This window comes from Hemitrygon akajei, chromosome 13 (genome assembly GCF_048418815.1).
Source record: "Hemitrygon akajei chromosome 13, sHemAka1.3, whole genome shotgun sequence".
Classification (NCBI taxonomy): Eukaryota; Metazoa; Chordata; class Chondrichthyes; order Myliobatiformes; family Dasyatidae; genus Hemitrygon; species Hemitrygon akajei.
Genome location: NC_133136.1, coordinates 64,267,226 through 64,289,808, shown reverse-complemented (window position 1 = coordinate 64,289,808; position 22,583 = coordinate 64,267,226). Strand labels below are relative to the sequence as shown.

At 36.7% G+C, this 22,583-nt stretch overlaps 1 protein-coding gene across 5 annotated transcripts in view; it reads right to left on the bottom strand.

Moving 5' to 3' along the window:
* Positions 1-22,583, bottom strand: part of pds5a (PDS5 cohesin associated factor A) — a 167,030-nt gene that overhangs the window by 103,559 nt on the left and 40,888 nt on the right. For all 5 annotated transcript variants that reach the window (XM_073064807.1, XM_073064811.1, XM_073064809.1 and 2 more), the window contains exons 5-9: positions 21,390-21,487; positions 16,954-17,080; positions 14,827-14,907; positions 9,865-10,005; positions 647-762 (exon numbers count right to left, since the gene is read on the bottom strand). In XM_073064807.1, coding sequence (XP_072920908.1) covers positions 647-762; positions 9,865-10,005; positions 14,827-14,907; positions 16,954-17,080; positions 21,390-21,487 — 563 coding nt within the window. The remainder of the gene's footprint in view (positions 1-646; positions 763-9,864; positions 10,006-14,826; positions 14,908-16,953; positions 17,081-21,389; positions 21,488-22,583) is intronic.

Genomic DNA, 22,583 nt, shown 5'->3' with positions numbered 1-22,583 from the left:
GCAGCTGATAGAATAAAAGAGAACCTGGGAAACTACCATTCACAAAATATGTCAGTGATCTTATGGTGAAAACCAAAATATTTCCAAGGTTGTTAAAAGCATGAAGCTGGTGAGATTGCGAGCAGAGAAAATGTAATGAAGCTTCAAGGGGATTTGGAAAAAATGCAGTATGCTGCAAGTCAGTTTGAACAGGTTCTTGTTTTATGTTTTCTCTGCTAATTACCCAATTCATCCTTTAAACTGATGGCACCTTTGCGGCTGGATGACCTTAACCTCCATCTTAATAAAACTTCTTGTACTGTCTCCAACCCAAAAGCTCCTAATCACACCACAGCAACTTAACAAGCTTTTTCACCTTGTATTTCTGATAAGGCAGCAATGACCTCAAATGTTAGCTCTGTTTCTCTGTTTATACTGCCTGACCTGCTGAGCATTTCCAGAAATAGTTTTTATTTCAGATTTCCAGTACATGCAATATTCAAATTTCTTCAAAATCTTTTTATCTAATTCTCTGAATAGTCCCCTTCAGAACCATATCTCAAGCTTTTTCTTGGTCCCGTCAGAGAATTTTTCAATGGTTGAACTCAATAGTAATAGACTTCAATTAAATATCTTGAACTTTCAATAATTTTTAAAAAAAACATACCGTCCCAGGAAACATTGCCACAGGGGGCGATTCTGTAATGCAAGCTCCGAATCCTTTGCACCAAACAGTTTTGCCAAGAGTCGAACTACTGCCAGTCGCTCTTCTCCATCATTGCTCTGGGAAAACAAACTGAAGATACTAAACAAGAACTAACAATTCTTGGAGGACTAAAGCAATCTACAATCAAAATTCACAAGATGTCTTACAGTTAAAACTCAATGCACAAGAGAAAGTAGAAATGATCTGGTCTGTGTTTAAGATAACCAGGAGGCACCTGAAGTTCACTTGGCCAAGTGCCAAGGTTCGAATGATTTTAGCTTAAGGTTGTTGAATATATGGACACAAAGGAAGGTAAAGGATAGACAATAAAACAATATTTTCCTCACAGCCAGATGCGTTCATAGCATTAAGCAAATGTACTTTATTTACACATTATCTTTACCAAAGCCTTCTTGTACTTGTATTTTTACCATACTCCAAGCGCGGCCTGACTAGCATCTTATAAAGACTCAGCATAACCTCCTTGCTTTTATATTCTATTCCTCTTGTAATAAATGCCAGCATTGCATTTGCCTTCTTATCCACAAACTCAACCTGTAAGTTGACTTTCTGAGAGTCTTGCACAAGGACTTCTAAGATCGTCTGCAGCTCTGATGTTTGAACCTTCTCCCCATTGTGATGGGCAAACCGAGTTTGAGATGGGGTCCAGAGTTGACCCTACTGACCTGTGCTGCTATTGAGGGGGGGGGGGGGGGGGAGGCATCCAGCGCAGATGTGAGGGAGGGAGAGAGGGAGAGAGAGAGGGGGGGGAGGGGGAGGGGGAGGGGAAGGGGAAGGGGGAGAGGGAGAGGGAGACAGACAGACAGACACACACACACAAGATTTAATGTTATGGTTCTTCAGCTGATTATTTACCTTTTCTCCAAGGACACTTTGCCTGCTTATTAAGATTCTGCAGAGACAGCAGGGAGAAGCCAGGTTGATGGACAGCCGGTGTCCAGCATGTGGAGATAAAAAGCAGGTCTGCTAAGACACAGGCAGACACACCACAGGACACTGAACGAGCTTTGTGCACCCACGTGAAGGTGGGTGTTTTAGAGGATCAATTCAGGGAAATCCATCAGTGGCTCACAGTGTGTAAAGGTGCGACTGGTGGGGAACTGTTTGTGTGTCCACCCTCACCTGGGTGACAGGTCCACCACTGAAGAACGGTCGTACGTGGTATGGTCATAGTTGGTGAACACAACAGGAAGACAATGGGAAGATCGATGGCAACGGCATCACCTCTCAATCTCTCTCTCCAATGATACTCAAGTAACTACCTCGACCGGAACTGAACTGAACTCTTCACCATTGTAAGACTGTATCCATTTACCCCTAGCTTTGAAAAGAGCCTGGTTTTGGTTCCTTTTCCACTTCTGAATATATCATTGCTAACATGTTTCATATATATTTGCATTTGTATTACTGTATTGCTTAGTTACTAATAAACACTATTAGTTACTAGTAATACCAGACTCCAAAGTGTTTTCCATTTCTGCTGGTTCTTAACCTGGTCACGGGATACATGACACCATTCAGATAATAATCCGTACTATTGTTTCTTCTACCAAAATGCATTATCATACATTTCTCAACTCTGTATTCCATCTGCCACTTTTTTGCCTATTCTTCCAATTTGTCTAAGTCCTGCTGCAATTGCATTGCTTTCTCAGCACTACCTACCCCTCCACCTACCTTTGTACTATCCACAAACTTTGCCACAAAATCATCAATTCCATTATCTAAATCTCTGACAAACAATGTGAAAAGTAGCGGTCCCAAAACTGACCCTGAAGGAATACCATATATATATATAGCTAGGGTGCTTAAGACTTTTGCATAGTAGTAAATTACTTAATGTGGAGCGGAGAGTGAATTTGTAAATCTGGCAGGAGAAAAGATTGTTGGGAATGGCAAAAGTAGAGCACTGTGGGAGGAGTGTGAGATGGGTGGCAGAGGAGTGCCAGGGGTGGGAGGTGGTGCGGGTGCAGACACACCCAGCTCTGAAACACCAGGCAAGGTCATCTGATTCCATACAATCTGCTTTTTTTGATCATTACAGAATGTCTCTGGTGCTTCCCCCTCCCTCCCCTTTCTTTTCCCCTTTCCCCAACCATGATTCCCAATCCACAAAGACTCATATCAAAATCAGATTTGTTTTTTTTTGTGGCAGCAGTACAGTGCAATACATAAAATCACAACCGTGTTCTGCAAAAGTCTTAGGCACTCGTCCCACATATGATACCTGATCTGCAGCTCACTGTTTTTATTTCAGATTCATCATTTAACTATGCCAGAGAGCAACAAAGCAGTAACAATTAGTTGAATGACCATAGAAACACACATTTCCACCCCCACCCAAATTAGTTAAATACAACTGGAGGCAACTACTGATTTTGACAAGCAATATTTTATTTTAGAAATATTTATGCATTTTCATGATTTTGCTGGAAATTGGAAAAACTGTATGAATAATGAAAAAAACAATGGTCATTTTTGTTTGCTTATGAAACCAAGTTACAAAATTAATAATATACAAACGTTGTATGATAAGATGTCTGGATGGTTGAATCAATGATGTGATCAAATGATTGAAAGTATGTAGGTGTCATTGTATGAAGAGCAAGAGATGTTTCCAAGGATAGAGAGCTTAAGGAAATTTTGTCAGAGGGTTGGGTATATACAGTGGCATGCAAAAGTTTGGGTACCCCTGGTCAAAATTTCTGTTACCATGAATAGTTGAGTAAGTAGAAGATGAACTGATCTCCAAAAGTCATAAAGTTAAAGATGAAATATTCTTTTCAACATTTTAAGCAAGATTAGTGTATTATTTTGTTTTGTACAATTTTAGAGTGGAAAAAAAGGAAAGGAGCACCATGCCAAAGTTTGGGCATCCCAAGAGATATGAGCTCTCAGATAACTTTTACCAAAGTCTCAGACCTTAATTAGTTTGTTACGGCTATGGCTTGTTCACAGTCATCATTAGGAAAGGCCAGGTGATGTAAATTTCAAAGCTTTATAAATACCCTGACTCCTCAAACCTTGTCCCAACAATCAGCAGCCATGGGCTTCTCTAAGCAGCTGCCCAGCACTCTGAAAATTAAAATAAATGATGCCCACAAAGCAGGAGAAGGCTATAAGAAGATAGCAAAGCATTTTCGGGTAGTCGTTTCCTCAGTTCGTAATGTAATTAAGAAATGGCAGTTAACAGGAACGGTGGAGGTCAAGTTGAGGTCTGGAAGACCAAGAAAACTTTCCAAGAGAACTGCTCGTAGGATTGCTAGAAAGGCAAATTTGCAAGGAAGGATGGGCAAAAATCCCCCAAACAAGAATTGAAAGTCTCTTAGCTGGCTACAGAAAGCGTTTACAAGCTGTGATTCTTGCCAAAGCGGGTGTTACTAAGTACTGACCATGCAGGGTGCCCAAACTTTTGCTTCAGGCCCTTTTCCTTTTTAGTTATTTTGAAACTGTAAAAGATGGAAATAAAAAAGTAATCTTGCTTAATATATTAAAGAAATATGTCATCTTTAACTTCATGCCTTTTGGAAATCAGGTCATCTTTTACTTGCTTAGCTATTCACAGTAACAGAAATTTTGACCAGGGGTGCCCAAACTTTTGCATGCCACTGTAAGCCTAAATGATATCAAAAAAAAGTCTGGGTTTCAGTCCCCTAATTTTTCCATTCTTGCAAGTTTATCAGAACTATAATACAACATTACCTTCATCTTTATGCTTTCATACCCTGAACTACATTATCAGTTTGCTACCTATCTTCATTTTTCTTAATTTACATTTAAAAAATAAAGGACGACTTGCAAGTCTATTGCTCAAGCTAGGCAATAAAAAAAACTACTTTCAAGGTATACATTAATCATCCCCAGCACCCATGATATTTACCATTTTGGTAAGGTATCCAAATTACTTTGTAGTGAATACCAAGAAAGCAACAAAAGTTACAAATATGATCAGATTATAGAAGAAACAGAAGTAGCCTATTCAGCACCATCATTCATCATGACTGATTTTTTTCCTGATATGCAACTTTCATATACTAATTTTCCATTCATTATTTCCTCACCGAATTTGCTCAGCAACAGGCTCATAAGGCTTTTATGGAAACATATTGAAAGAAAGATTAGAGGTCTGACAACCGCTCCAATCATCAAATTCCATTCCAACTTCAACTCTACTCTTACATAAGCAGCTACATAAACTGCCAAACAGCCATCATTTGTTCTATTCCAAACCATAAAGAGAAAACCAGTGAAAGATCATGTTACCAAGTTTACTACCTCTAGCTGAAATAGAATGGTTACCATGTCAAGTTTGGTTTATTTTACTTGATCAAACCTCAGTCACCTTGTACATATAACTTTTTTTGCCCAACTACTTTAATCATGTTCTCGGGTTCTCTATCCTTCTGCCAGATTCACTGTCTGGACTTTTGTCAAATCTCCTCACCTTTTGCTCTCTAGAGAATAATCCCAACCACTCCAGTCCTGTCATGAAATTTTAGTCCCTCCGCTGCTAGAGATAATTTCTGCATCCTCTGTACAGCCTTCCCATCTTCCTAGCTTGCGTGGACCAAGGCTGCACACAGTTCTCTAGTTGAGATACAATAGTATCCTATCAAGCTCCAGCATGAATTCTTCAGTACACTGTGTTCATTCATAAAATCTAGGATCTTGTACGGTTTTTCTCTGTCACTCACTAGTTTAAAAAGGTTATTAAAATAGCTGAAAATTAAAGAACAAAAACACAAAATTCATGGTTAAAGCAATGAAAAACATTGCAAATTACCATCAAATCTGGCTTTTTGCCATGCTGTTTTCTGACTAAATTGAAACAAGTCCAGCTGCACAGTGTAATTGTTGGGAAATTGCAGTAAGTTGCTCTTTACTACTGGACTCCAATATCAACGTTCAGCCAGGATATCACTGGCTAGAACTGGTCAGGGAATTTGGGACTTCCATGCTTATGAGAGTCCTGAACTTCCCGCCCGAAGTTAGACATTCAATTACTTGTATTTTTCAGGAAACCCTAGGCCATTATACTAACTTATCTTGTTCTTACCACTAAAATACATTATTTCACTTCCCTGTGTTAAATTTCATCCTCCCATTACACCTACATCCTCTTCAACTCTTTAACTATCATCTTCAAAACTTAAAATTTCAAGTTTGATGATTCTGAAACTTACCCAGGCATTATAAGTAAAGTAGCAGTCCAAGTACTGACCCTTGGGGAACATTAGTGCATATCCTTCCCTAGTTCAAAAAACAACCATTCACCATGAACGTTTCCTGTGGCGATGACCATTTCTTATCTAATATTACTGATGTTCATTGTCATCTCTACCTTCCTATTCAGGTACAAAGCAACATTATATAAATTCACTATCTTTTGAAGGATATACTGAAGATAATGTTCAGAAAGCATCTGTGAAATGAAGTAGTTAATGCCTTAGATCAACATCAATGAAAACAATTAAATGGATTAACAAACCTTAATCACATCAACTAAAAATCTTAAACCCAAAACGAGCATAATGATGGGAACTTTGCAAGCAAAAGATATTTTTATCATTATATTACATTACCATTATATTTTTTACCATTATATCTCATATCATCAACTAGAAATTCACTTTGGTCACTGATTCTTATATGTTTAAATTATTCAGTACTTTGAACTTATCAAATTAACAGGATAGAATCTAACTAACATTTTGACAAGTTTCACCAGTCTTTACATTCTAGCCTCCCAGTTTTTTTAAAATGAAACTGCAAATTAAAGTTTTCTGATTATTTAAATACAATTTTTAAATTCAGGATTTCTGATAGTAATTTCTCTCCAATAAAGCTATTGATCTGAGACATTAGCTGCTTCCTTCCACAGATGCTTACTGAACATGATCTCTTTTTCACTGCACCTTGCTTAGTCATATAACATAGAACAGTAAAGGAAGAGGCCCTTTGACTATGATATCTGTGCTAACTGTAATGCCAAATTAATTCCATTTGCCTGTATGGGATACACACTGTTCCATTCTCTGCATGCGTCAAAATACCTCTGAAATGTCACTATATATGCTTCCACCACTACGGCAGTGTTCCAAATATCTACCACTCTGTGCAATAAAAAAAACTGCCCTGCTCACCTTTGAACTTTCTCTCTCTCACCTTAAAACTATGCCTTTTACTATTTGACATTTTTACCTAGAAAAAGATCCTACCCTTTCTATGCCTCTCATAATTTCATATACTTTTAATCAAGTTGCCTCTCAGCCTCCAATGCTCCTCAGAAAACAAATAAAGTTTGTCCAACCTCTGCTGAGCACAATACTTCCCAATCCAACAACATCCAGATAAAAGTATTTTTCACCTTCTCCAAACCCTCCACATTCTTTCTGTAAATGTCACAACCGGAATTACATACGATGCTCCAAAGTCAAACTGGCACATTCTATACAGTTGTAACATGACTGTCTGAATTTTATACTCAATGCCCTGAATGATGAAGGCAAGCACATTGTACACATTCTTTACCACTCTATCAACTTATGGTTCTACTTTCAGAGAACTACAGACTTGCACCCCAAGACCCCTCTGCATATCAATGCTCTTAAGAGCATTCCATTTATTGCATACTTTCCCCTTACATTTGATCTCCTAAAGAGCAACACCTCATATTTACCCAAACTGAACTTCATCTGCTACTTCTCTGCCAATATCTCAAACTGATCTATATCTTCCTGTATCATCTTCTCTATTCACATCTCCACCAATATTTCGTCTACAAACTTACAAATAGCTCGATATATCACATACAACAGAATACCACTAGTCATATGCCTTCAGTCAAAGAAATACCACTTTATCTCTAACTTCTATAGCTCAACCAATTTGGAATCTAATCTACTAAATCACTATGGATCCCATGTTTCTTAATCTTCTGGACCACCTTACCATGAGGGACCTTGTTAATTGCCAAACTGAAGTCCATGAAGACAACATTCATTGTCCTACCCTCAATCTTGATCACCTTCTCAAAGAAAACTTAACAAAATTCATAATACATGATGTGCCCAGCGCAAAATCATACTGACTTTAATATGCCCAAACTTTTTTCCAAATGCAAGTTATTCCTATTCCTAAGAGTCTCTCTAATAGCTTCACTACCACTAATATAAGATGCATTATCCTTGCTGCCCTTGAACATAAAACATAGAACAATACAGCACAGTACAGGCCCTTCGGCCCACAATATTGTGCCAACCCTTAAACCCTACCTCCCATATAACCGTCCACCTTAAATTCCTCCATATACCTGTCTAGTAGTCCCTTAAATTTCATTAGTGTATCTGCCTCCACCACTGACTCAGGCAGTGCATTCCATGCACCAACCATTCTCTGAGTAAAAAACCTTCCTCTAATATCCCCCTTGAACTTTCCACCCCTTACCTTAAAGCCATGTCCTCTTGTATTGAGCAGTGGTGCCCTGGGGAAGAGGCACTGGCTGTCCACTCTATCTATTCCTCTTAATATCTTGTTACCTCTATCATGTCTCCTCTCATCCTCCTTCTCTCCAATGAGTAAAGCCCTAGCTCCCTTAATCTCTGATCATAATGCATACTCTCTAAACCAGGCAGCATCCTGGTAAATCTCCGCTGTACCCTTTCCAATGCTTCCACATCCTTCCGAAAGTGAGGTGACCAGAACTGGACACAGTACTCCAAGTGTGGCGTAACCAGAGCTTTATAGAGCTGCATCATTAACCTGTGACTCTTAAACTCTATTCCTCAACTTATGAAAGCTAACACTCCCATAAGCTTTCTCAACTACCCTATCTACCTGTGAGGCAATTTTCAGGGATCTGTGGACACGTATCCCCAGATCCCTCTGCTCCTCCACACTCCCAAGTATCCTGCCATTTACTTTGTACTCTGCCTTGGAGTTTGTCCTTCTGAAGTGTACCACCTCACACTTCTCCGGGTTGAACTCCATCTGCCACTTCTCAGTCCACTTCTGCATCCTATCAATGTCTCTCTGCAATCTTTGACAATCCTCTACACTATCCACAACACTACCAACCTTTGTGTCATCTGCAAACTTGCCAACCCACCCTTCTACCCCCATATCCAGGTTGTTAATAAAAATCACGAAAAGTAAAGGTCCCAGAACCGATCATTGTGGGGCACCACTAGTCACAACCCTCCAATCCGAATATACTCCCTCCACCATGACCCTCTGCTTTCTGCAGGCATGCCAATTCTGAATCCACCTGGCCAAACTTTCCTGGATCCCCTGCCTTCAGACTTTCTGAATAAGCCTATCGTGAGGTACCTTGTCAAATTGTTAAATAAAACGACAACTTTGACTACTATCCAATCCTTTGAGAACTGATCTATGGACTAGAGAGGATACAAGGATCTTTGTCAAGGGCCCAACAATCTAACTGTCTTGCCTCTCTTAATAAGCTGGTATAGATCCCACCTAGCCGCTGTGACTTATGCATCTTGATGTTCAAGAGACCCAACACCCTGATCTTCTCCTTGATAGCAACATAACCTACATTCTCACAATCTTACACGTCCTTCTCCTTGGTCAACGCTAATTCAAAACCTCATTTAGTATCATCATAAATTCCATACTTTGTCGTTGAATGGTCATATCCCAATCCCTGACTACCATGTACAAGTTTTCCCTAGTTATAAATTTTCCCTAATCCTACCCCAAAAAACCATATAGGAGCTTTTTTTTGGCCTTCCTAATCAACTGTTTTGAGTTATTTCCTGCTTTATTTGTATTTCTTAAAGGTTCTGTCCGATTTCAGCTTCCTTTTCTTTTTTGTCTGTATTTACAACATTGCTGGTCATTCAAGGTTCCCAACCACTACCATCCTTGTCTTTCCTCCTCACTGGAACATGCCAGTCCTGAATTCTGATCAGCTGTTCTTTTAATGACTTCAACATGTCAAATGTGCACTTGCCCAGTAACAACTGCTCACCACCTACCCTCCTCAGCTCCTGCCTAGTAATGTTGTAACATGAACTTTCCTTTTATTTGTTGATATTACTACAATTCTTTCCATATCAAAATTGTTTCAACATTAGCATCCATAAGATGTATAGCTGACTTTGCAATCATGAATCCTTAAATATAAATAAACTTACCTTCAGCTTAAACTCGAGCTGTGGCATAACTGAGAGCAGCAGATGAGGGTCAATTGCGAAAAGCTCCATAATGAGGTCAAAAACATGTTCAGACAAATCACTGACGGAAGACTTTCCCAGAACTAGCACTTGGTTAAAGAACTGGTGGAAGAAATTCCAAGAAATAATATAAAATGCTGAAACTAGTTAAAGACGGTCATTAGAAACAAAATATTAAAATTTACAAATAATACAATTAGGAATATCCATTACAATGCTTGGGAAGTTTCAACGCAATTCTATCTAGTAACTGCAAGTCAGAGTAGTTGTCTAAAGACTGCTCGTCCTGTGTACTGCCATGTTTCCTACTATGCTTCTCCCATTAAATGCTTATTTGCTGTTTTAAAAGCCCTATTCAAAACCAATTTTTGCTTTAAAATTTGTTTATTGCAGCATATGGATGGCAAACATTAGTTTCAAATGGATTTACACAGCAAGAGACATTAAAGAACCCATTTCTGAAACAGAAACCTTAGTACTAAATGGCATGCATAAAAAAATAATTTTATTGGCATCAATACAGCTACTTTTTGACACAACATACAGCAACTGCCCCAAAAGTGGAAGCTAGAAGATCAGAATCAGGTTTATTATCACTCTTATATCACTTGACATTTATTGTTTTGCAGCAGCAGTACAGTGTAGACATAAAATTTAAAAAGAAATAAATTGTGCAAAAAAAAAGCAATAATGACATAGTGTTCAAAGATTCACAGACCATTCAAATCTGTGGCAGAGGGAAAGATGTTGTTCCTGAACCATAGGCTGTGGGCCTCCAGGTTCCTGTGCTGTCTCCCTGATGGTAGTAATGAGAAAAGGGCATGTCTCAGATGGTGGGGGATGCCATCTTCTTGAGACACCAGTGCTTGAAGATATCTTCAGTGGTGGGGAGGACTGTGTCTGTGATGGAGCTGACTGTGTCTACAACCCTCAGCAGCCTCTGGTGATCCTGTGCATTCGAATCTCCATACTAGATGGTGACACAACCAGTTAGAATGCTCCATACAGCATATGAAACATAAAACATAAAAATTTACAGTACATTACAGGCCCTTTGGCCTACAATGTTGTGCCAACCATGTAACCTACTTCAGAAACTGTCTAGAATTTCCCCACTGCATAGTTCTCTATTTTTCTAACCTTCATGTACTTATCTAAGAGTCTCTTAAAAGACCCTATTGTATTCAACTCTAACACTGTCACTGGCAGTACATTCTGCACACCCACCACTCTGTGTGAAAAAGTTATCTCCGACATCCCCTTTGTATCTACTTCCAAGCACCTTAAAACTATGCCCCCTCGTGTTAGCCATTTCATTCCTGGGAAAATCTATAAATCTATAGAAGTTTGCAAGAGTCTTTGGTGACATACCAAATCTCTGCAAATTGCTGGCAATACCAGCTTTGTGATAGCATCACGTTGGTCCACAGGACATATTCAAGGCATTAACACACAGGAACTTAAAGCTGCTGACCCTTCACTGAAGACTGGTGTGTGTTCTTCTGTCATCACCTCCCTGAAGTTCACAGTCAATTCCCTGGTCTCACTGACACTGAGTGAGGTTGTTGCTATCTGAGATTTCACCAATAAGTGGCGGCATCCACAAGTTTACAAATGGATTTGAGCTGTATCTAATCACAAAGTCATGAGTGTAGAGAGTGTAGAGCAGTAGGCTAAGCACACATCCTTGAGGTGTTTCTGTGCTGAATGTCAATGAGAAGCGATCATCAATTTGTACTTCCCCATTACCCGATGAAGAAGTTGAGGATCCAGCTACAGCGGGTGATATGGTTTAGAAGCCTGGTGGATGATGGTATTGAGGAGATAATGGCATTGAACTCCAAACTATAATCAGTAAACAGCCTACTGAGCTATGTTCTGCTGTTGTCTTGGTGCTCCAAAGCAGAGTGGAAAGCCAGTGGGATTAAGGCAATTGGGAGAGCAAAAGCTGCTGAGAAAATTAAAGGGGAGGTGGGATTGTTTTGAGCCTATAATGGCACAATATAGCATATCTTAAAGAAATGCGAAAAATTAAATAAATGCAATTTAAAAATGCTTAGTTTACTGATTTACAATCTTTTTTTTTGGTATGGTTGACCTCCAATTTAAAAGCCAAAGAAAGCAATAATTTTACCAGCTAGTACTCATTTGCCAATTTTCTATCAAACATTAAAGAGGTGCCTCTAATAAGATGGCAGTGGATCTTCTTCATGAACCATTTGTATCAGTTTTTTCCAGCATCTGCAGAATATCATTTATGAATGATTTGATAGTCTGCTTCATAAAAAACCTAAGAAATCAATAACGTGATACAGTAGTCACTTACAAGTTATCAATTTAACGATGACACTAAACCACTTCTGATGGTCAATTACCTAAAATTATTAACTTGAAAGAACATTATCTGCTATGTGGTTCAGGACATCTTGTAACCAAAGGGAAAATAGGCTATGCCATATGATATTGATACAGGCTCTTGGTATGCAAGACACTAGGATTAAACTTAAATCTCTATGGCAATGAGGTAACTGCTGCACAAAGCCACTCTAGTTATATAGTGAGGTTTATTCTGATTCCACGAACAAAAGTAAACCCACAGTCCCCAAAGTTAGTAACATTTGCTTGTACTAATGGCAATCAAGTTTGTTAAATGATGAATGTAGCTGCTAGACTGAATATGTTGAAAGGCAAGGCACTTTCCAATCTCCTATTTGGAGCATAAGGCCTGTTTTACAACAGGAGGTACTGGCAGTGTAGAATCTCACTTTCAGTACGGTTCACCCTCATCATTTAAACCCGTATAACCAATAGGCCATTTACAACAAATAAATGAAACTTCCAGCATGCTTAATTGGGATACCTATCAAGCACTTTGGACCAAGATAGAGACCAGAAGCGTATACCATCTCAATCTTTAACAGCATAGCCCATGGCCTCCCTTATTTCTCTGTTAGCAGTGGAGTGGAAAATCAACCCATCCAATGCAGAGATTAAAGGCCTATGGTAGCAGGAGTACCAATTACACTCCAGAATGAAAATACAATCTTGTAAGGATACCATATAGGGCTAAAGAAACACGGAAGACAGAACTGACCTGTCCTACAAGCAATAGTTCTAAATTCCTAAAAGCTTAATTGAGAACTATTAACGAACAGCCAGACAACAGAAAAGGAATTTCATTAATTTTCTTAACTTTAATATTGGGAAATCAGGCTAAATGCAGAATTGCTTTATAAAAACATTTTCAGTCCTAACTCAAAGTATATTACCCTATTTAACTCTGATGGTTAGCACTATTATAAAGTGCCAGCATTTAAACATGATTTATGTCACATAATATTAAAATTCTTACTACAGTAGATAAACAGCCTCTTGGACAAAACCCTCAAATTGCACACCATAATTATCTATTTGGTCCAGCTTTTAAAAAAAAAAGGAATATCATTGCACAAATGCCTAGTATGTTCTATTACCTCCCCCTATAAAACTAAAATGATCAGTTAAATTATACTGTTCTCTCTCCTCTGACATGTTCAATGTCAGTCAAAATCCTAACATTTTCCATCAAACACACATACACAAATATATATTTTAAGTGCCATCAATGTAATGATGTTAATGGCTTAAGAAAACAGTCCATTATTGTCACAAAGAAATGAGAAATAAATTAAATTTTGTGGACATTGCCACACCCAAAGAAATTAAAAAGTTCTGCAGCTTCGCCACTTAAAGTCAATGACAGTGAGGGTAAGAACATTAATGTATGCTTGGGACTAACCATGCAAGAGTTGGGAGTTACAAGACATTGAAACTAAAAAAAAGTAAATGATAATTTATTTAGAAGTACAAAATGTCTGACATATGATTCTGATTTTGTACAAAATAATGATAGTTTTTAATAACTGCAGAACTAGCAAAAATATCTTGTTAAAAGCTTTAGTGATCTGAAATCAAGATAAATTTCAAAAACCAATTTGAGTTAAAGTTCCATAACTTAAGTACCAGTGATAGACGAATGAGAATGGTAATTAGAAGAAGTGACTACTGCTTAACAATAAATTAGAAAAACACAAGTTTGCTAAAAGGTACAAAGGAACTAATTTTTATTAAAAAAATAGAAATGTACTCGGGACTGGGACAAAAATCATTCTTCAGGAGTCCGGAGAACAACTTCAATGCATGACCCAGGTAGGGAAAAAGTGGCAAATACAGTAATAGGGGAGCATCAAGGAGAGTACCCTGTTCTTTTTGAAGGCCAACATTATAGTTGAAGAAAACTGCACCACATAAACTAGCTTTCTCTGTGACAAATTTAAGGATTCTATCATCAGGATAGGAGAGGGCTGGTAAAGAAGAAACTGTATTACTCATAATACTGCCTCTTTAAAGGAAGAAAGGCATGAACAAAGAAAAAAGATTTCTTATAATTATGTTAAGTCTTTGCAATTGTGGGCTATAGTACCAGATAAATTTGGTTCAGATTGTTTCAGATTAAAATGGCATCTAGATGCAGAATTCTTTCTTTTCTATTTAAAAACAAGAGTTGACATAGCCAAACACTCCAGATCAACTGTATCCGATTTAACAGGGAATGGAGAGTGACAAAAACCCCCCCCAGTTACTTAAAACAATTATTTTACTAGCACAGACTGAAGGATCAGAAAAGTAAAAGCAGCAACTAACCAGGGAAAGCAAAAAAATTCTTAAAAACCGCCCCAGTTGGCTGATTTATCGTTCCAAACATGATGGGACCGGTTTACAGAGCACAATGAGTCGCAGGGTATTCTGAAAGAGGCAAATATTTGAGACATGGAGATTACAAGTGCCAGAATCAAAACTGAACACTTTGACATGTCATAGACTTGAGTTTGTGGGATGAAGATGCATTTTACTTTATTGGTATATGATTATCAAAGTACTTACACTGGCAATACATGGTTCAATTGTTTGAGCAGTTCTCTTCAGGAGTACTTTAGCTAAATCATAAGCTTGTTTATTCACGTTCTGAAATTTAAAAAATAACATAATTATGTGCATATTTATAACTGTGGACACTATATTCTGAATGTGTAATGATATAAAAATATATACATCTCCTATTCATTACTATATCATCTATGAAGCAAAGTTTTTGTAGGTAATGCAAATGCTCATCTTTATCTCGTAATATCTTAACAATCATTTTTCACCATATATCCTCAGAACAAGTACTCTTCCCAAATCACTTAAACTCATGGCTCAATGCCACCTAGTCAGCAGCTACCACAGGCATCAAGATATAAAGCAGGTTCATTTTTTCTCTGAGCTTTAATAGCTGATTAACACTTAAACAGTGTTAATATCATCCTGAAGCTTACTTATGTTGTTTAGTTCTCATGAAATATCAATTAAAAACTTGATCAGACTCAACACAATAAAATTTGAATTCCAGATTGTCAGTAGTGACAAAATTCTGGATTTCACACATTCTGAATAATACATTTTAGAAGTGAAGTCTTCCAAAAAGCCAAAGGAATAACAACATACAACACAAGAAAAATAGGGAAGAGTATTTTCCCTTATTTAGATTTTTGATCCCTTCCTCAAAATGTCTCAAACCTATATAAAAAAAATAAATTATACAGGATAACTGTGTCATTGGCATATAGCTTCTACAAAATTATACTGGGGTAGATGTCTAGTCTATAAAGCATAAATCTTAAGCATTTTTAAAAACAACTCAGTCCAGTTACTTCCTCTTAGTCAGAAAGACATACACACAGAAAAGGCCAATCAACCCGTTAAATCTACACCTACTCTAAAGTTAATCAATTTTTCATTCTCACTGTGGGTCACTGCAGCTATGATGCAGTAACTCTGTCTGTGGCACGCTATTTGCTTTCCTGGCTGGTGCAAAGCCTCCTGATGTTAACCATACTGAAACTGTATCTTAATTCAATGTTATATCCTTTAAAATATGCTACATATTAATTTTTAATCTAAAAATTTTTCAGCATAATTTCTCTAATCTATGAAAATTATCCAAATTAGTTTTAAAACATTATGATTGAAGATGCAAAGAAGACAAACTGAAAAATACCCAAAATGACAATGGTATTTTTGAAAAACAAACTTACAAATAGTAATCAACTTGCAATAAATCTTAAAAGTTTCTAAGAATGATTCCACCAACCAACTACATCTCCTCCAAACCACCTATCTATCTTATAGCTGAATAAACAATGTATATTGGTAAATAAAACATGTTTATTCTTAAAACTGAATTTTAAAAATAAAGCAGAGTAACCTTTCAATTGAAAATTGCTTAAAGTAGTCTATCAGTTTAAGCTAAAATTCAAGTACTGCTAGGGATTCAAAAGGCAGAATATACATTAGCTTTTATTACAAAGGACAAGAGTACAAAAGTGAAGACATCCATTGCAATCACAAAGAACCTGCCTCAGATCGCATGTGGAAAAATTGTGTACAGGTCTGATTGCCTACCCAAAGGAGTAATGGCTTGTAAAAGCTAGTTTGGAAGAATGAGAAGCAATCTCATTGAAATATATACAATTAATAAAGTGATTGTCATGGGAAAGACAGGGATGATGTCCCCTTTTACTTTGGCGTCTGGACCTAGAGTCCACTATCAAAAGGTTGGCCACTCAAGAGATATGACACTGATACAGGAGAGTGGCAGAAGTAAATATTAGCCTTACCCCTACTCAAAGACAGATCAAGTCTGAGAATCTCACTGGTCTCCTGCTTCAATTTTTCATGCATTGATATATGTAACCCCTTGTGAAAACTTCTCAATATTTCAAAAAAAAAGGTGATTTTTTTAAAGTACTAAAGAGAAAACCTGCCAAAGGCTTCCCAAAATATACAGAAATTATATAGATATAGAATCTGCTAAGTATCAGAAAAGAGTAAGAGTATGATACTGGTTAACACTACCAGGAAACAGCAGAGGGAGGAAATTGCCATTTTGAACTACTAATCAGACAGTTATGTTAATTTTCTTGGAATTATTCTGGATCACCTTAAAAATATTTTGGTCAAGAAACAAACCTTGTGTGCAGGAATAAGGTTGATAAGAATGGAGTCCAGTAGGTCCTGAGTTACTCCATCTCCTTCCATGATGATAGAACTCATCAAGTCCAACATATGCATCTGAACCTTCTGATTGTGGCTGTTGCTGAGATAGGAGTATGTTAAAATGGTTAGTTCAATTGAATCTGCCTCCACTACAGAATCATAGAATGGTCACAGTGTGGAAGGAGACCAGTTGGCCTGCTGAGTTCAAATTGGCTCTTTAAAAGAGCAATCCAGCTTTTTCCATTTTGTTACTCTCTCCTCATAGCCTCTGCACATTCACTCTTACTGGTTATGGTAATGTATCTTAGGGTGCATAGAGCTGCTCCTCATTCGCCAAAAGGGATATCAGAGTACTTCATGATAACAGAATTTCTGCTTCATTGCTTCCTCAAGAGACCTGTGACAGTGCTATTGAAACAAAAACTTTACGTATAACTAACAGTATTTATTTAAATGCATGTTCAATAGTCAATGTATTTGCTGAATTGAATTTTATCATGCAAATATGCCTTACTTCTTGATAGAAACAGAATGGATTAGTTTTAACATTAAGGGAAAAGAATCAACCAGTTTTCCTAATGCTGAAGCTTACTTTAAGTTAAGATAACTGATTAAATTTATCATCAGTTAAAACCATTAAGAGTACTGCCTGAAGTAAATATAGTCACATTATTTCCATTTGACCACTCTGAACTCACTGCATTTTACTGAAATTATACTACTTTTGAGGAAAGACGTTTTTGTATCATACATTGTTTCAATGGATTTTAAATAGACTCTGTTGCAAAACTGACCAAAGCAAACCTTGTCTGACACCTGGCAAAACAGGAGGGTATATAAATGATGAGGGCCATAAAACTGTTATGTAACAGTGAATTTTGTTTAGGTAAAAAAACGACTTTCAGAACCAAAAAAATTCCCTAGAATAATAAACAAAACTACAATAATAGATTCCATACCCAGCTGGACAAATGATAACTGATAAATTTGTTATGGCACACAGCATCACCAAAAAGCAAAATAAATTACATTTCATTTCACTACATTGTATGAACACCTTGAAGGTCTGATATTAAGTGGAGGAAGGATAGATTTTCCAATCAATGTTATTTTAAACTATTGATAATATATTGTATATGAAATGAAATCATTATAGAACATAATTGCTAAATCACTTTAAAAAGAAATAAACTATATTACAGTCAAAATATTCTAGAAAAGAACTATTTAAACTCATTTTTTTAATATGATACTGAGATTATTGTGGTTACATTAAATTAAAATGAAAGCCAACTTGAAGGCTGCCAAAGTATGATTTGAAAAAAGTACACGAATTTTACATTCACCATGAGTACATGAATATTTTAAGAGGACGAAGCTGAACTGGTAAAATTCCACTACCAGTAGCAGGCCAAAGACTACTTTGCTGCCTCACTGAGATCAGCCTGCTTCAGACCAATTAAGGAACAGTGTGACAAGACTAATTTAGGTACGCCCGATAAAAATTGCCAATGGTGCCTCCTTCTTAAGATGCAGTGTGCGCCCACCAGTCCATTCAGCTTTGTTATTTTAAATGCAAAAAAAACCCTCTTATCAAAGCTAATAGATGAATAACAGAAATTTATCCTTGTTAATGAAAAGTGCACAACAAGAAAGCATGGCTTCAAAGTTGGGCTGATGGGTAATGTTAACTGGTGAAATACCCTTCATGTTGCACTTGTGCTGGTAGACATGCAGATGTATGAATTCCAATTTCATTAAGTTTACTGACACTCATTCACATTGGAAAATTAGTAATTCAAGCTGTATCTGATTTATTTGCAAAACAAATTACATGTTACTATCAGACATAAATCACAAAAATGAGCACTAAGATGAACAATTTTAAATGACGATCTCATCACATTATGCTTGCATATTCCAATGTCTCATTCTATACTTGGGGCCAAGAGAAGCCCAAATGATATAAAACAAAATTACTAATCCCATTATTTTCAAAAATCTGGACAACTTTTTCTTCATCTTGTCCCTCAAATGTTTAGTACTCAGCACATACACAGAGTTCATACTAAGTAAAAAATGCAAAGAGAAAGAAATGCAATTTTTTCTTTTATTCAACTTTTAAGAACAAAGCATTTAAAATTACTTTAAGTAACAACTGAAGTTTTGCTTACACACATAAGCAACGGATCAACCGACAGTCATGCTTTCAATCTTATCTTCCAACATGCTCAAAGTTTTACATTATCTGAAAGTATCTCAATATAGTTTTAATGTAATTATAAGACAATGTTAAACGGATTAAACTGGATGACTGGACATAGCACAGTTACACAGTGGATCATTACACTGAGAATTGGCTTAGATAAATATAGTATTTAATTCAGGGTATTAATGAAGGAATTAAGTGATCTTAATAACAACAAAAATAGCACGATTTGTTATGGTATCAAAACTGGCCAGGTCTATTGCAAGATTATCTGTCTCTAATAATCTTCGTAGGCACAGCCTTATCTACTAAGCATTTCCAATATTCTCCTTTAGGTTTCAGAATTCAGCAACAGCTCAATTCCATTTCACAACTTTAAAAGGTCCCTTTGTTTTCCTTGTTTTCCCTCTCCTGCTCGCTCTTACTAACCAGATGGGTCTAGAAACATGAGGGTCATGTGGACAAGTCTAGTCAGCCAAAAAATATTCTGTGTTTTCCTTTGTCCTCTCTCCCACCCCTTTTCTCACTTACAATTAATTTGCTTTCTCATTTTCCTGGTTCTGATGAAGGACCATTGACCTGAAACATTAACTGCTTCTTTTCCCACCAATGCTGCTTGACATTTGAGTAATTCCAGCATTGTTTTGATGTTAAGATGTAGTATTCACAGTTTTGATTTTCTACGACTTACAACCAGATTTATTCAAACCTTCTGAGTTACACAGCTTCCAAAAAAAAAGAGGTTCATGCCACTAGCATTTTATATATTTTAGGGAACCCTAACTTATGCAGTCACACAGAACTGAAACTTAATCCAATAAAGTTTAAACAATCATGCCAGTAAACTGCAAAGCTGTCTCCTACACTTGAAAAGTAATTGTGGAAAATGTAACTTTAATAGACTGAATGCTGCTTGTGCAATAGTGATTATTTTAGGTGAAGTTGCAAATGTTAATAAGTACGCTTTGTAGTTGTTAACCTCTGCAAGAGTGGTCTGGAGTATGACCTTTCTAATGTTCCAAAACTTTAACTTTCTGAGAATATTACATAAATTGTGTGACCCAAGAGTAATATTTAAGAGTTATACTCCCAAACTGCAAAGGGCAATTTCAACTGGTATTTCAACTAAAAAGGAGACTCAGGGTAAAATTACCTAAACATACTGCTAAGCCTGATCTCAAATGTTCTTCAGAACACGTATTGCAAACAATGATCAATGAAAGTTATATTTCTTAGGAGGGTAAGGGGGCTTGGCTTATCGAACACTAACAAACTTCTGCAGGTGTACTGTTGAAAACATGACTGGTTGCATTGTGGTCTAGTATGACAATTTTAATGCACAGGAACATAAAGAAGCTGCAAGGAGTAGTGGTTTCTTCCCAATACATCACGGGCACTTCCCTGCCCACCACTGCTATTATCTATAGAAGATGCTGACTCTAGATATTTTCAAAGATTCCTGCCACCTGGGCCATGTCATCTTTTCACAATTACCATTGGGCAAAACAGGCGCAGAAGCCTGAAATCTCACACCACCAGGTTCAAGAACAGCTACTTCCCTTCTACCATTCAGCACTTGAAGCAACTGGCAAAAACCCTAATCTCCTCTATAGTTTAGCAACACTATGGCCACTCTAATCACTTTATGTTAAAAAAAAATGTACTTTTTGTTTTAATTGTGTTTCTTGTAAAAATTGTGCATAATTTATACTTTCTTTTTCCTATGAATAGTGCTTATACGTGCCTACCATGCTGCTGCAAATAACTTGCTCTTTGTACCTGTGCATACATGTACTTGTACACCTGACAACAAGCTTGACTCTGAATAGACAAGATAACAGACTTATTACCCTATCATTAGCCCGAAGACCTGGCTTGATGTGCACTACACTACTGATACAACTTCTCGCTGCATTTGTCTGGCTTAGAAACTGAAGCCTGATAGGTTCCCAAAGCCTATCATCCCACACATTTAACTGGGAAATCAAAACAAAATCTCTTAGCAAGAGAGTTTCACACTGGCTTCAGTGAACAAGTACAAATTAATATTAGAGAAGAAGGGAGTTATAGCACCATTCAGAACATTAGGAAACTAATACACATATACATACACACACACACGCACATAATTGACGATATTATTATGAAAAATTACAAGCAGCAAAAGAAAACTCTTTTTATAGATACTCAAGTAACTTACTTTATCACTGAAAATAGGGTCCTGAAGAGCTGTATAAAGATTTCATTACAATCTTCGAGTTCAAAACAGATGTTGTAGGACTTTACCCATGCCAGATTCTATTAAACAGAATAATGTTAACTAGTTTTCACTTACCAAGTGTATAATTAAGATAACATGTTATTAAATATCAATAATGTACCTAGTGCAGACTTTCATAAGATTCAAATTTGTATTCCAAAATAATTTTAGATGAAGTAAAGCATACATAACACTTGAATTTTATTCAGTTTTCAAACATGCTGCCTAGAATTTTATACAAAATATGGCTAGCATCTGGAGTCCTGCTTAAATCAACTTAAGTCAACTTAAAAGTTCTAGACAAAACTGACAATATGCTATAAAATAATATGAAATAATGAAACCAACACTTTAAAATTTAAGTACAGGAAACTTCAAAGCAACGGGAAATCAACCAAAGATGCAAGTTGAGCAAATAGTGAAAAGGTCACTGGATGATATTACCTAGACACATTTGGATAGATTGGAAAGGATCGACAAATGAAGTTAAAAGAAAATATACATAAATAAAAAAGAACAGAAAATTGGAAGAGCTATAGCAAATTATTTCTAATTAGAGACTTCAACGACCAGAAAAACATTGACACATTAGAGCAATGCAGTTACTCCCACTCTTTCACTATATTTTCCATTCATTTGAATTACAACTCACTGCCCCAGAGTTGGGTAACTCTTCTGAAGGGTTCAAACACGTATTTTATACAACAATCAAATCACAACTATACATGGTGCAAATTTCAGATGAACCAGAAAATGCTTGTTATATCTTTCGTCCTAGTCATACAAGTTTTAAAATATATACTTTATCTGGCCAATTTTGCTTTTGTCCAACATATCTGTAAGACACTGAACTTTAGAAATTCATTGAATCCACAGAAACCACATGTGGTATTAATAATTAAGTGTACCAAGTTAAATAATCCACTTCAGTAACATAACTCACAAATTTACTCTTATTGTAAATTCATTTGTATGTAATTAAAACTAGAGGCATTTTAATGCAAAAACCTCATTCATACAAGACCTATAACCCTACTTTTGCAGCCAAACGAATTCTCAATATGCACATTTGCTCCCTCACAACAATTATTTTAAATTTCAATATCAATGGCACAAGTATTTCAGACATCAATT